Genomic DNA, 11,828 nt, shown 5'->3' with positions numbered 1-11,828 from the left:
TTTTTAGTAGAGACAGGGTTTCACCCTGTTGACTAGGCTGGTCTTGATCTCCTGACCTAGGTGATCCGCCTGCTTCAGCCTCCTAAAGTGCTGAGATTACAGAAGAATTATTTTAAAATATTGCTGGTGACAGGGCTGGCCCAGCACAAATAGGTAGTAAGCATTTGTAACCAGCTGGATAAGAGAATAGCAGATCTTTGGTGCAGAGAAAAAGGTCACTCATCTGTTTCAGCAAGCCAGATGCAGAAGAAAGGCAACTGGGTTCCTTGGTGGCATCTTCTGGGGAGGGTGAGTTTAGAGGATAAAGGAAGGGGCCAAAGGGGTTTTTCTTTATGACATAGCACAAAATAATAATCCTAAGTAGAGGAAATCAGTGAAGAAAAAATGAGTATGAAGTATAGTCATTGAAGTTGATGAACTAAAAAAATTGGGTTCGTATTTGTACTCGAGCTAGCTGTGATGGGCCAAGCACAGTGGCTCACTCCTGTAATACCAGCACTTTGGGAGGCTGAGGCAGGTGGATTTCCTGAGGTCAGGAGTTTGAGACCAGCCTGACTAACAAGAGAAACTCCGTTTCTCCTAAAAATAAAAAATTATCCAGGTTTGGTGGCACATGCCTGTAATCGCAGCTACTTGGGAGGCTGAGGCAGGAGAATCACTTGAACCCAGAGGCGGAGGTTGCAGTGAGCCGAGATCGCGCCATTACACTCCAGCCTGGGCAACAAGAGTGAAACTCCATCTCCAAATAAATAAATAAATAAATAAATAAATAAAAGAACTAGCTGTGCGTTGAGATGAGACAAAAATGAGTAAGGGGTGCTGTGCTAACCGAAGAGAGAAAAAAATCCCACATAAATAGTTCAACACAGATTCTTTTTATAGAAATTTCCTCTAAAACCTGCATTTTCTGCTTCTGGAGAGGTGGTCTTATTCTGCTGTTTCAGAAGAGCATTCAAGAACTTGAAGGGAGTAGTAAATTGTAAATTTAAATACTGTAGTAAACTATAAATTTAAGTATTTCTTTGAAGTAATTTGTGTGTCTTTTTTCTAGCTGATTCAGAAAGGTACCAAGTTAGTTTTGGAACAAGTCGTGACATCCATTGCGTCAGTTGCAGATACTGCAGAAGAAAAATTTGTCCCCTACTATGATTTATTTATGCCATCCCTGAAGCACATCGTTGAGAATGCCGTTCAAAAAGAGCTGAGACTTCTGAGAGGAAAAACTATTGAGTGCATTAGCCTCATTGGTCTGGCTGTTGGGAAGGAAAAAGTAAGTGATTTCTGTTATTTTAAATTTACTGTATGTAACTTGGCTGTTGAGGCATTGAGAGTACTAGAGGGATTTTCTTCCTTCTGGTAAACCAGTTTCTGAATGCTTGTTTTTTTTTTTTGTTTTTTATCATGCTCCTTTTACGTTGCTCCTGTTTTGTATACAGATTAATTCTTGCCTTCGTCTTCTTTTTTTTCTTCTTCTTTTTGATTCGGAGTCTCACTCTGTCACCCATGCTCTAGAGTGCAGTGGCAGGATCTCAGCTCACCGCAACCTCCGCCTCCCGAGTTCAAGCAGTTCTCCTGGGTCAGCCTTCCAAGTAGCTGGGACTACAGGCGCCTGCCCCTACTCCTGGCTGATTTTTGTATTTTTAGTAGAGACTGGGTTTCACTATGTTGGCCAGGCTAGCCTTGAACTCCTGACCTCAAACAATCTGCTCTCAGGTGTGAGCCACTGCACCCCACCTGTCTTTTCATTGTCAATATTAAGGTTTCTTTTTAGCTCAGCCATGCTCTTGATACCCCGCCTTTTCCCCACTACACACAGTGTATCTCATGGAAGGTGTGTGGAGTTCAGTATCCATGTTCAGTTCCCTTTAATATGTGCTTGGAAACATGTCAGTTGCTTTCTTATTAATCTAAAATGCATTAAGTGTCCTAAGAAAGAAATCTGTGCATACATATCTTCAGAAAATAATTACAAAGGACTATTGGCCAGTGTGTTTCTCAGCCAACATCTCAGAATTGTTTAAGCTAGTGCAAAAGAAGTTTCTCTGTCACTGAACCCTCATGTTCTGACCCTCAGAACTATCAGCATGGAACCTCTCTGTCTTGCCTTCTTTAAAACCAGCATCTGTATTAATTTATATTTGAAACTGGTTTCTGTGAGACACTGACCACTAAAACATTGGTATGTTTTATACCAGTAAAATATTTGTATGTCCCGTACTCCGTATATCTGGCTTTTGAAGTCTCTTTAAAACGCCACCTGTCTATACAATGGAGATTACTAGAACTGCAGAGTTAAGTGAAAATCATAGATGAAATTTTTTGCAGTGAATTCTATAAACAATCCAAAATTTTATTTCTCAATTGGAATTCAGTTTTACTGCTTGAAATACATAAGCCGTAGACTAACACCTGATGGCATTAGAAGTACCTTTATACTGCAGCTCACTGCCCTTCGGTGGAAAATATATTTTTCTAGAAAGTGCACTAAATCTGTCGCAATATAGATGATAATTTTCCAATATGATAGTTTTATCTGTGGAGGTTATGACCTATGTGGGCAATGTAGTCGATTTTTTGGCAGTGCTTTGCTAGTTACACAAGAAGCAGAATTGGGTATCAACAAATGTGTCTCTGTTTTCCTCTAGTTCATGCAGGATGCCTCCGATGTGATGCAACTATTGTTAAAGACCCAGACAGACTTCAATGATATGGAAGATGATGATCCTCAGGTAAGTAGTCTTAATACATTTGGCTTGATCTACTCATGAGCTGTGGACAGCACAAGGTTCAATATATTTAAAACAAAATGAGCAATAGGTTTCTTGACATACTACCAACCCCTACTGGCAGAGACACTCTTTATTTTCCTTCTGTTTGTCAAGCCCTTTTTCCTCAGTCTGTTGAAGGTTGCTCTTGCTTTCTCTGACTCTCACTCAAGTTTTGGTGTTTGTGGGTTCTGTCCAAAGCTCTCTTATCTTTCGCTCCGGTGGAATAGTGTCACTCACAGTCATGGCTTCCAGTTTCCTCCATATGCTTGCAACTTTCAGATCTTCAGAATTGATTCATTTGTCCAATCACATAATAGACATCTCCATTTAGGTGTCTCCTAGCCCTTTGAAGGCTGCATGACTTCCCTTCCCTAGCAGAAAATACAGAACCCAAGAATCTCAGAGCACACTGCTTATCCCTCTCCGCAGATGAAAATACAAAGACAGAAATGTCTTTGTATTTAGGAGGAACCCCTGCCTCCCAACACACATGCACATGCACACTTAGGCATACACGCCCAGCTAATCCCGGCTCACAGTTCTCATCCTTTACAAGATTTTCCAGAGCTGTTCAGTGTCAGTGGTGGGCACTTCCAACTTTGTGTTACAGTAACATCGTAAATGTTTACCATAATCTTGATGATATTCCCAACGCCTAGCATATTGTTATATGTTATATGTTAGGCACTCAAATAATTGTTGAATTAAATTCTGACCTTACATAGCCACATTGTAATAGTTTCTCATAGTTTAAATAGGAAAGCATACTATTTTGCAAAGAAAGCATGTTTTGTTGTTTGCTTTCTTTGCAAAATGACATACAAATATACATGTATGTCTGTATGTGCAGAGACAAAAGGCAGGAGGGATACTTAGCTGACTCGTGATAGTGGGGAGGCTGGGGAGACTGTAAGCTATACAGAGGGGTGGTAAGGACGAGGTGTGTTGCTCACCTTTGTATCAGCCAGCGTATAGTTTAATGCCTGGCATGTGAGAAACACACAGTACCTATCCGTAGAGTGGGTGGACTTGACTTTTACATACAGAATCATTAAGAGGTGGGGCATGTGTCTGTGCATGCTCAATAGATAAATAGGTAGGTGGGTGACAGATACCAAGGGATAAGAATCACTTTCTAGCTTGCAGGGATGGTGAATGGAACCAGATTCTCTAGGTAATTTGCAGATGATGACGTCTGTGTAAACACAGTAATAGGAGAGGAGGTGTCTTAAACATACTCAGCCACTTATAGCACGTTTTGTTTCTTGGGTTTTAATAAATGTTTAATGAGTAGAGTGGCAGGCAATAGGGATACAGAGTCAGATAAAATATGTTTCTGTCTTCAAAAAAATTGTGACTGGAGGTTTGGTGAAATGTTTGGTTTGGTTTAGGTGATTAGTTTCATTTAGGTGATTCATATGCTAAGAAAGAAGACTATAATTACTTACTGAAAGTAGAAAGAAATACACAAGATTCTGGTCTTTTTTTTTGCCTCACCTGCTGTCCATATTCCCAGTGCAGGGCGAGTTCACGGGGATTTCATTATAGATTCTGAACCTTTTAAGTACATAACCTTTAAAAATGCTCTTATTGCTTAAAGTACCATGAACATAGCAATAAAACATTGTTTGTGTGAAATAAGGAAATGGCTTTCTTTATCACAGTTACCCATTTTTTTAATCTATTTTAATTTTAAATTTTTTCCCCAGATCTCTTACATGATCTCAGCATGGGCCAGAATGTGCAAAATCCTTGGAAAAGAATTTCAGCAATACCTTCCAGTGGTCATGGGGCCTTTAATGAAGACGGCTTCAATTAAGCCTGAAGTAGCCCTTTTAGATAGTAGGTGTCTTTAGAAGGACATATTGGTTATAACAGTTCTCTCTTTGTTATTGTTTTTCTTATGCATTTGTTTTCTCCTCTGTTAATAGCCCAAGACATGGAGAATATGAGTGATGATGATGGCTGGGAATTTGTGAACCTTGGAGATCAGCAAAGCTTTGGTATTAAAACTGCAGGATTAGAAGAAAAGTCAACTGCTTGCCAGATGTTGGTAAGAGAGCACTATTTTTGCTAAACTTTTATATCTTACATACATTTCATATGAGGGCTTTTAATAGCTGCTAAAGAAGTTATTTTGGAGAGCCAGGAATATGTTCCTTAAAAAGTAAAATGTTCTTTCCAATTTAAAGAAACCATGTGGATAAACCTTATCAGTGCTGTTTTAAATAGCAAAAAACAGTGAATAGACAAAATTCCTGTTAGTGGGAAGGTAAATGATAAATTACTGTGCCCTGGAATAATACACAGCCATTACAAAGAGTTGAGAATATAAGCTACAGGAGGGAAAGATTTTTGTGGCTTTTTTGGTATGTGCTTAGTCTGTAGTAGGTGACCACGGAATATTTGTTAAACAAATGAACAGAAGTGTGTTCATGCTATTTAGTGTAAAACAAAACTGGTATGATTTCAATTGTGTAAAAAAATAGATATGGCAGGAAAATCGAAATGTTCAGTTGTCCCCTATGGTGTTTATGATGTGTGTATGTGTGTTTAGTTCCTAGTTTTCTGTTTGTTTTCTTTATGAGCATGTGTTTTAAAGTGAAGGATAATACCTATTTTTAAAGTTAAATTTTAGAAATCATGGTATATTACAAATTTAGCAGTTAAGTAAACCTAAATAAAAGTTGCTTAAATTTTATTTGTATTTATATTGCTGTGTTCTAATTCATTTAAAAGTGTATTTATGATTGTCACCTTCAATGATTAGTATCTATAAACATTGGGATTTTTGTGAGGTTTTTTCCCCCACTGTCATCTGGAGAGCAAATACAACTAATAACATCTTCAAACAAAATTATCTAATCTTTCAATGTAGTGGAAGAGAATAAAAAAATTGTTTAAAAGACTACACTTTTTTTTCTGTTTCACTGTTGAAATGATTATTTAAAAATACAACTTAAGCCTGTTTGCCGCAGATTTACAAAGTAAATGCTACAATTAACTGATACTTTCAGGTTTTTTTAATATCTTTTAGAATGATTTTTCCTCAATTAAGTGATGTATTTTGTTTGATGTATTGCTGAAACTTGGTGAATTCTCCCATACACAAGAAATTAAAAATGTGAATGATTCCAGCCTTTGGATGACTATATATATGACAATAATTTCCTTTTCTTTTTGTCACTCACCAGTACTACAGTCATTTTATGACCTTTTAAAATTCTTTTTAGTTGGAAGACTAATTTGACAGTCCTACATGCAACTTTAAATGTAGTTCTAGTCAAAATACAACCTCGTGGTCCTTGTGATTTTGCTGTTTGTTAATATTAATGCTTGAAAACTAACATGAATCTTTATTTCTTCCCAATACTTTGGTTGCAGGTTTGCTATGCTAAGGAGTTAAAGGAAGGCTTTGTGGAGTACACTGAGCAGGTTGTCAAACTGATGGTCCCTTTACTGAAATTTTATTTCCATGATGATATCCTACAACTTTTGAACACAAACCATGTCTAGATTTAGTAAACTTGTAGTTTCTTGAAGTATTAGACGGTGTTGACTGAAGTAGACATCACCATGATAGTTTGTATTTGCACTAACTGCACTTTGAGATGATAAACTCGCTTTTCTGCATGTGCCTTTGTTTCTACCTGCGCCAAAACATGAAAAACAAAATGTTATCTATCCTCCGTTTGTCAGCTTTCTGTGGCCCTCCTAAGGATTTTAAGGATTAATATTTAGTTAGCAAATGACTACAATTATATATAGTTGCTACTTTCCCCAAATATCTTTTAGTAAACCTTAAGAAAATAAGACTTTTTTTTTTTTTTTTTTTTTTTTCCTTAAAGAGGTATGTCTCACTCTGTCACCTGGGCTGGAGTGCAGTGGTGTGATCAGGGCTTACTGAAGTCACATCTCCCAAGTAGCTAGGACCCAGGTTCATACACTGTGCCCAGATAGATTTTTTTGTAGAGACAAGGTCACCCTATGTTGCCCAGGATGGTCTCAAACTCCTGGGCTCAAGCAGCCCTCCTGCCTTGGCCCCACAAAGTTCTGTGATTACAGGCATGAGCCACTGTGCCCAGCAAGACCTATCTTTTTTTTGAAATGGAGTCTTGCTCTGTCTTCCAGACTGGAGTGCAGTGGCACGGCCTCAGCTCACTGCACCTCTGCCTCCTGGGTTCAAGCAATTCTCCTGCCTCAGCCTCCTGAGTAGCTGGGATTACAGGCACCTGCCACCACGCCCAGCTAATTTACCATAGAGACGGGGGTTTCACGATGTTGGCCAGGCAGGTATCGAACTCCTGACCTTGTGATCTGCCTGCCTTGGCCCCCCAAAGTGCTGGGATTACAGGTGTGAGCTACCATGCCCAGCTGGCAAGACCTGTCTTAATAGGTTAGAGATCCACTGATAGTCAACTTTCTGTAGCATTGAGAATCCTGCATTTCAAATGTGAATAGCACCTTTGGGGAGAAACATTGCATTCTTTTTTTTTTTTTGAGACAGAATCTCACTCTGTCGCCCAGACTGGAGTAAAGTGGTGCAATCTCAGCTCACTGCAACCACCACCTCCCAAGTTCAAGTAAGTGATTCTCCTCCTCAGCCTCCTGAGTAACTGTGATCACAGGCATGTGCGACCATGCCTAACTAATTTTTTTTTTTTTTTTTAAATAGAGACAGACTTTCACCATGTTGGCTAGGCTGGTCTCGAACTCCTGACCTCAGGTGATATACCCACATCTGCATTCCAGTGTTTTGCTTCTCAACATCATGATAGTTATAGTTAATATTTTCCGGTACATTTTTATGGCGTTACACACAAGAGAGTGGTAGAGCCCAGAAACAAACCCAGATCTGACTCCAGAGCCCCTTTGTCGTCATTCCTCTTACGGTATCCTGTAGTGGTGTCCTCTACCTAAGACAGCTTTTACCCAACACACACTTACTTCCCAGGATGCCAGAGGACAAAGCAGAATTGCTTATAAGAGGAATCAAGACCTTATTTTATAAATGAGATTAGATAGGGAAAGGCAATTTAGTCTTTATTGAAAACTGAAAAGGCCAGCATAGGAAGAGGGTCCTTGGTAGGTTTTTTCAGGAACATGCTTCAGTTTATTTGTTAGAAACATGCAGTACTTAAGGTTTTGAGGTAGGTACACCTTGAGGCCTGCTAATGGTCATGGGTCCTTTCATAGTCATTTTTGTGTTTTGGTTTTCATTTGAGCAGTAGGCAGCCCTTCACTGCTGCTGGACTCAATTCCTGCCACTGTTATAGGTAACAGAGGAGACAGAAGGTATGTCTTGTAGGCAGAGGAGACTTTTATATTTTTATACATGCTCTATATTTAACACAAGCTCTTGGATAGCTGGAGTTGCCTAATACTCCTATTAGTGCAATGAACATGAACACTTTAACATTTAAGCAAAATAATTAACAATCTTTTGAGGTTCCTTAGTGATTGCATTTCCTTAACAATGAAACGTGTTCGAGTGGCAGCAGCAGAATCCATGCCTCTTCTCCTGGAGTGTGCAAGAGTCCGTGGTCCTGAATATCTCACACAAATGTGGCATTTTATGTGTGATGCTCTAATTAAGGCCATTGGTACAGAACCAGATTCAGACGTCCTCTCAGAAATAATGCATTCTTTTGCAAAGGTGAATATTTTTCTCTTAAAGAATATATATAAGGTTGTATGTTCACTCATTAGTCTTGCTAAAAGTTAAAAAAATTTTGAGACAGTCTTGCTCTGTCACTCAGGCTGAAGTGCAGTGGCACAATCTCAGCTCACTGCAACCTCCGCCTCCTGGGTTCAAGCAATTTTCATGCCTCAGCCTTCCAAGTAGCTAGGATTACAGAGGTGCACCACCATAACTGGCTACTTTTTGTGTTTTTAGTAGAGACGGGATTTCATGGCGTTGCCCAGGCTGGTCTCAAACTCCTGGCCTAAAGTGATCTGCATTGGCCTTCCAAAGTGCTAGGATAAGCCAGCTAAATTTTTATATGCTGTGATATATGATTTTTCAAAAATAAAAATGTTAAATGTATTATTTAATATTTTGATATTATTATGTCTCTTTAAAAAAGGGTAAATTTACCCTGGAAGGGCGGTATAGGTAGAGGCAATGCTACGGGCAACAACATGAAGCATGCATTCTTTGGAAAAAGAGAAGAAACTGAATACTCTAGTATTTCAGTCTTGAATAGTTTCTATCATCGTGTACTGAATAATCTAACTGCAGAAGCTTGAATATCATCTCCAATTTCTGTTCTTTCCATTTGCCTAATTCCCTCTTTTTTGTATTTGTGGGTTTGTTTTTTGTTTTGTTTTATTTTGTTTTGAGACAGAGTCTTGTTCTGTTGCCCACACTGAAGTTCAGTGGCGCCACCTGCAACCTCCACCACCCTGATTCAAGCGATTCTCCTCCCTCAGCCTCCTGAGTAGCTGGGACTATAGGCACATTTCACCAAGCCTGGCTAATTTTTTGTATTTTTAGTAGAGACGTGGTTTTACTGTGTTAGCCAGGATAGTCTCTATCTATCTCCTGACCTCATGATCCACCCACCTCAGCCTCCTGAAGCACGGGGATTACAGGCGTGAGCCACTGTGCCTGGCCTCTTTTTTTTTTTTTTTTTTTTGCCCCATCTCTTTTTTTTCTGCTGTTGAAATAGCCTCACTTGGTCTACTCCCAATGCCTCCTTTCCTTTCCTCTCAGTTCATTCTTCTTTCCTTAAGCATTACCTTGCTCTTCATTGAGTCACTTCCTTTCTCATACAGTGTCACTCCCATTTTGCACAACTCTGGTTTGCTCCAATCTTGGTTTAAGATTTAAAATTTCTTAGCATCTTTATGTGGCCTTATTTACACTTCTGCAATTCAGAATTTCTTCTGTTTTCCAAAGCATGCTTCCATACCTTTGCCTATATTATTTCTTCTACTTCTAGTGCCCTTCCTTCAATGTTCTCTTTGTATGTTGTCTGTAACGAGTATGGATATAGCAGCTGTGTTCCTTAGGAGCTGGGGTGTGTGTGTGTGTGTGTGTGTGTGTGTGTGTGTGTGTATGCGTGTGTTCCATCTTTGAATCCTGAGTACCTAGCATAATGCCTGGCTCCTAGGTATACTTAGTACTGTTTAAAAGAAAATATTTTTTCTAACTCCACTCTCTAAAATGCTATCATTCTAACAAATACACAGTAAGCGTATGTAAATAATTAATCTTCCAGGATAGTGGAAGTGTGTTTATTTTTCCATATGATTTTTAGTGGAGTTTAACTTTGGACTCTAAACACCCCTAATCTTATGGGTTGCTTTCTTTCCTCACCCTCATTAGTGCATTGAAGTAATGGGAGATGGATGCCTTAATAATGAACACTTTGAAGAACTGGGTGGTATATTGAAAGCAAAGCTTGAAGAACATTTTAAAAATCAAGAATTACGACAAGGTAAGATTTCCATCCATGCTTTTATTTCTGAATATAATCCTTGACCATTTTGGTGATCATTTAAAAACATTTATTTGGGTGTGTTTTAGTTAAAAGACAAGATGAAGACTATGATGAACAGGTTGAAGAGTCACTACAAGATGAGGTAAATTATTCCCTTTGGAACTTATTTACGTGACCACTTACATCAGAAAGACTTGTAAATGCCTCAGTTTCTGATTAATTTGACTTGTCATTCTGATGTAATTATCAGTCTTTAGCAGAGGAATCTGATGTATTTCATCTCTTAATTTATGAATAAGTAATTTGAAATTAAACTGATAGGTCTTTTGGTGCCATGTGCATTTGGTTGTAATACCTCAGTCGTCAAAACACCTCGAGGTTTACATAGTTCATTTACATACTGCTCACAACAACCATTTGCACTTTGTGGTGCTTTCGCTATTTTAAAGATGAATAACCTAAAATTCCAATGTTAAATGATTGCCCACAGTCACACTGTTGACAATCTGGGGCCTTTTTCACCATGTTACTTAGTTCTCTCATCAAACCACCTAGGACCGTCAAGCTATTTCATTGTGTGTTTAGAGGCCAGCATCTCATATGTGGCCACGTGGTGGGCCAGTGCTGACATGTAGGTAGTACCAGTTCCCTGAAGGTGCTCACATGCTTGTAGGCCCAAGTTGCTACTAACAACAAGACCCCACTCTCCCCACCATCTCACCCCGAAATGAGGTTTATTCTGCTGAAAACAAAAAGTAAAAATAGTAAAAACTCCTTTGTTTCAGAATGTAGAAATTAGAGACAGTTTTTCAACCCATCTTAAGTGTGTTCCAAGGAAAATCTTTGCAGTGAATACAGTTCTTGCTACACACCTTTGATTAGAGACGTGATACTCACCCTTGAAGGTTATTCCAGTCTCCAGATTCTTGATTTACCCTTAAGACAGGAATGAAAAATTTATTTTCTGCTTTTTTAAGGTTTTTATAAATGTTACTCTTGATAATAAAAAACATACTTTTTATTCCATATGGATGTGTATGTGTGTGTGTGTGTATGTTTTTTAGGATGAAAATGATGTTTATATTCTGACCAAAGTGTCAGATATTTTACACTCAATATTCAGTAGCTACAAGGAAAAGGTGTTACCGTGGTTTGAACAGCTGCTTCCATTAATTGTCAACCTCATTGTAAGTGTTACCTCTCTTAATAGTTGTTTTAGATAGTTAACCTGGAATTCTTTCATTGCAGCATAAAATCTAATGCTTGAAGTTAAAATGGGTCTCAGAAATGATTGTTTCCATTGTACATCTTTGATTTTATCAAATTGACTTCATTGCTCTGGATATTTTCTCATTCATTATATGTTTGAAGATTTCTAACTTGGTTTCCCATAGGCCAATTCAGTTCTAACACCTCTGAAAGACATACAAGTGATTTTTTTTCATTATTTTGGGTTATCTGTGCCCTCTTAAATTAATAAAAGGAAACAGAATGATTACTTCCTTTTTAGTGGACTGTACAGAATTAATTTATTTTTATGTACTACCAGCAATCATGGATTATCGATAATGGGCATATATATATAGTTATATGTTTTCCCTCTCTCATATATTTG

The 11,828-nt window shown here is 38.4% G+C and overlaps 1 protein-coding gene across 1 annotated transcript in view; it reads left to right on the top strand.

The window, feature by feature from the left end:
- Positions 1–11,828, top strand: part of IPO5 (importin 5) — a 44,829-nt gene that overhangs the window by 27,611 nt on the left and 5,390 nt on the right. Inside the window, exons 14-22 of the mRNA XM_017530045.2 lie at positions 1,052–1,270; positions 2,646–2,729; positions 4,478–4,610; positions 4,700–4,821; positions 6,153–6,249; positions 8,252–8,424; positions 10,099–10,210; positions 10,300–10,355; positions 11,278–11,400. Coding sequence (XP_017385534.1) covers positions 1,052–1,270; positions 2,646–2,729; positions 4,478–4,610; positions 4,700–4,821; positions 6,153–6,249; positions 8,252–8,424; positions 10,099–10,210; positions 10,300–10,355; positions 11,278–11,400 — 1,119 coding nt within the window. The remainder of the gene's footprint in view (positions 1–1,051; positions 1,271–2,645; positions 2,730–4,477; positions 4,611–4,699; positions 4,822–6,152; positions 6,250–8,251; positions 8,425–10,098; positions 10,211–10,299; positions 10,356–11,277; positions 11,401–11,828) is intronic.

The sequence above is a fragment of the Cebus imitator genome, unplaced genomic scaffold, assembly GCF_001604975.1.
Source record: "Cebus imitator isolate Cc_AM_T3 unplaced genomic scaffold, Cebus_imitator-1.0 Scaffold62, whole genome shotgun sequence".
Taxonomy (NCBI): Eukaryota; Metazoa; Chordata; class Mammalia; order Primates; family Cebidae; genus Cebus; species Cebus imitator.
This window is presented reverse-complemented; position numbering and strand designations above follow the sequence as displayed.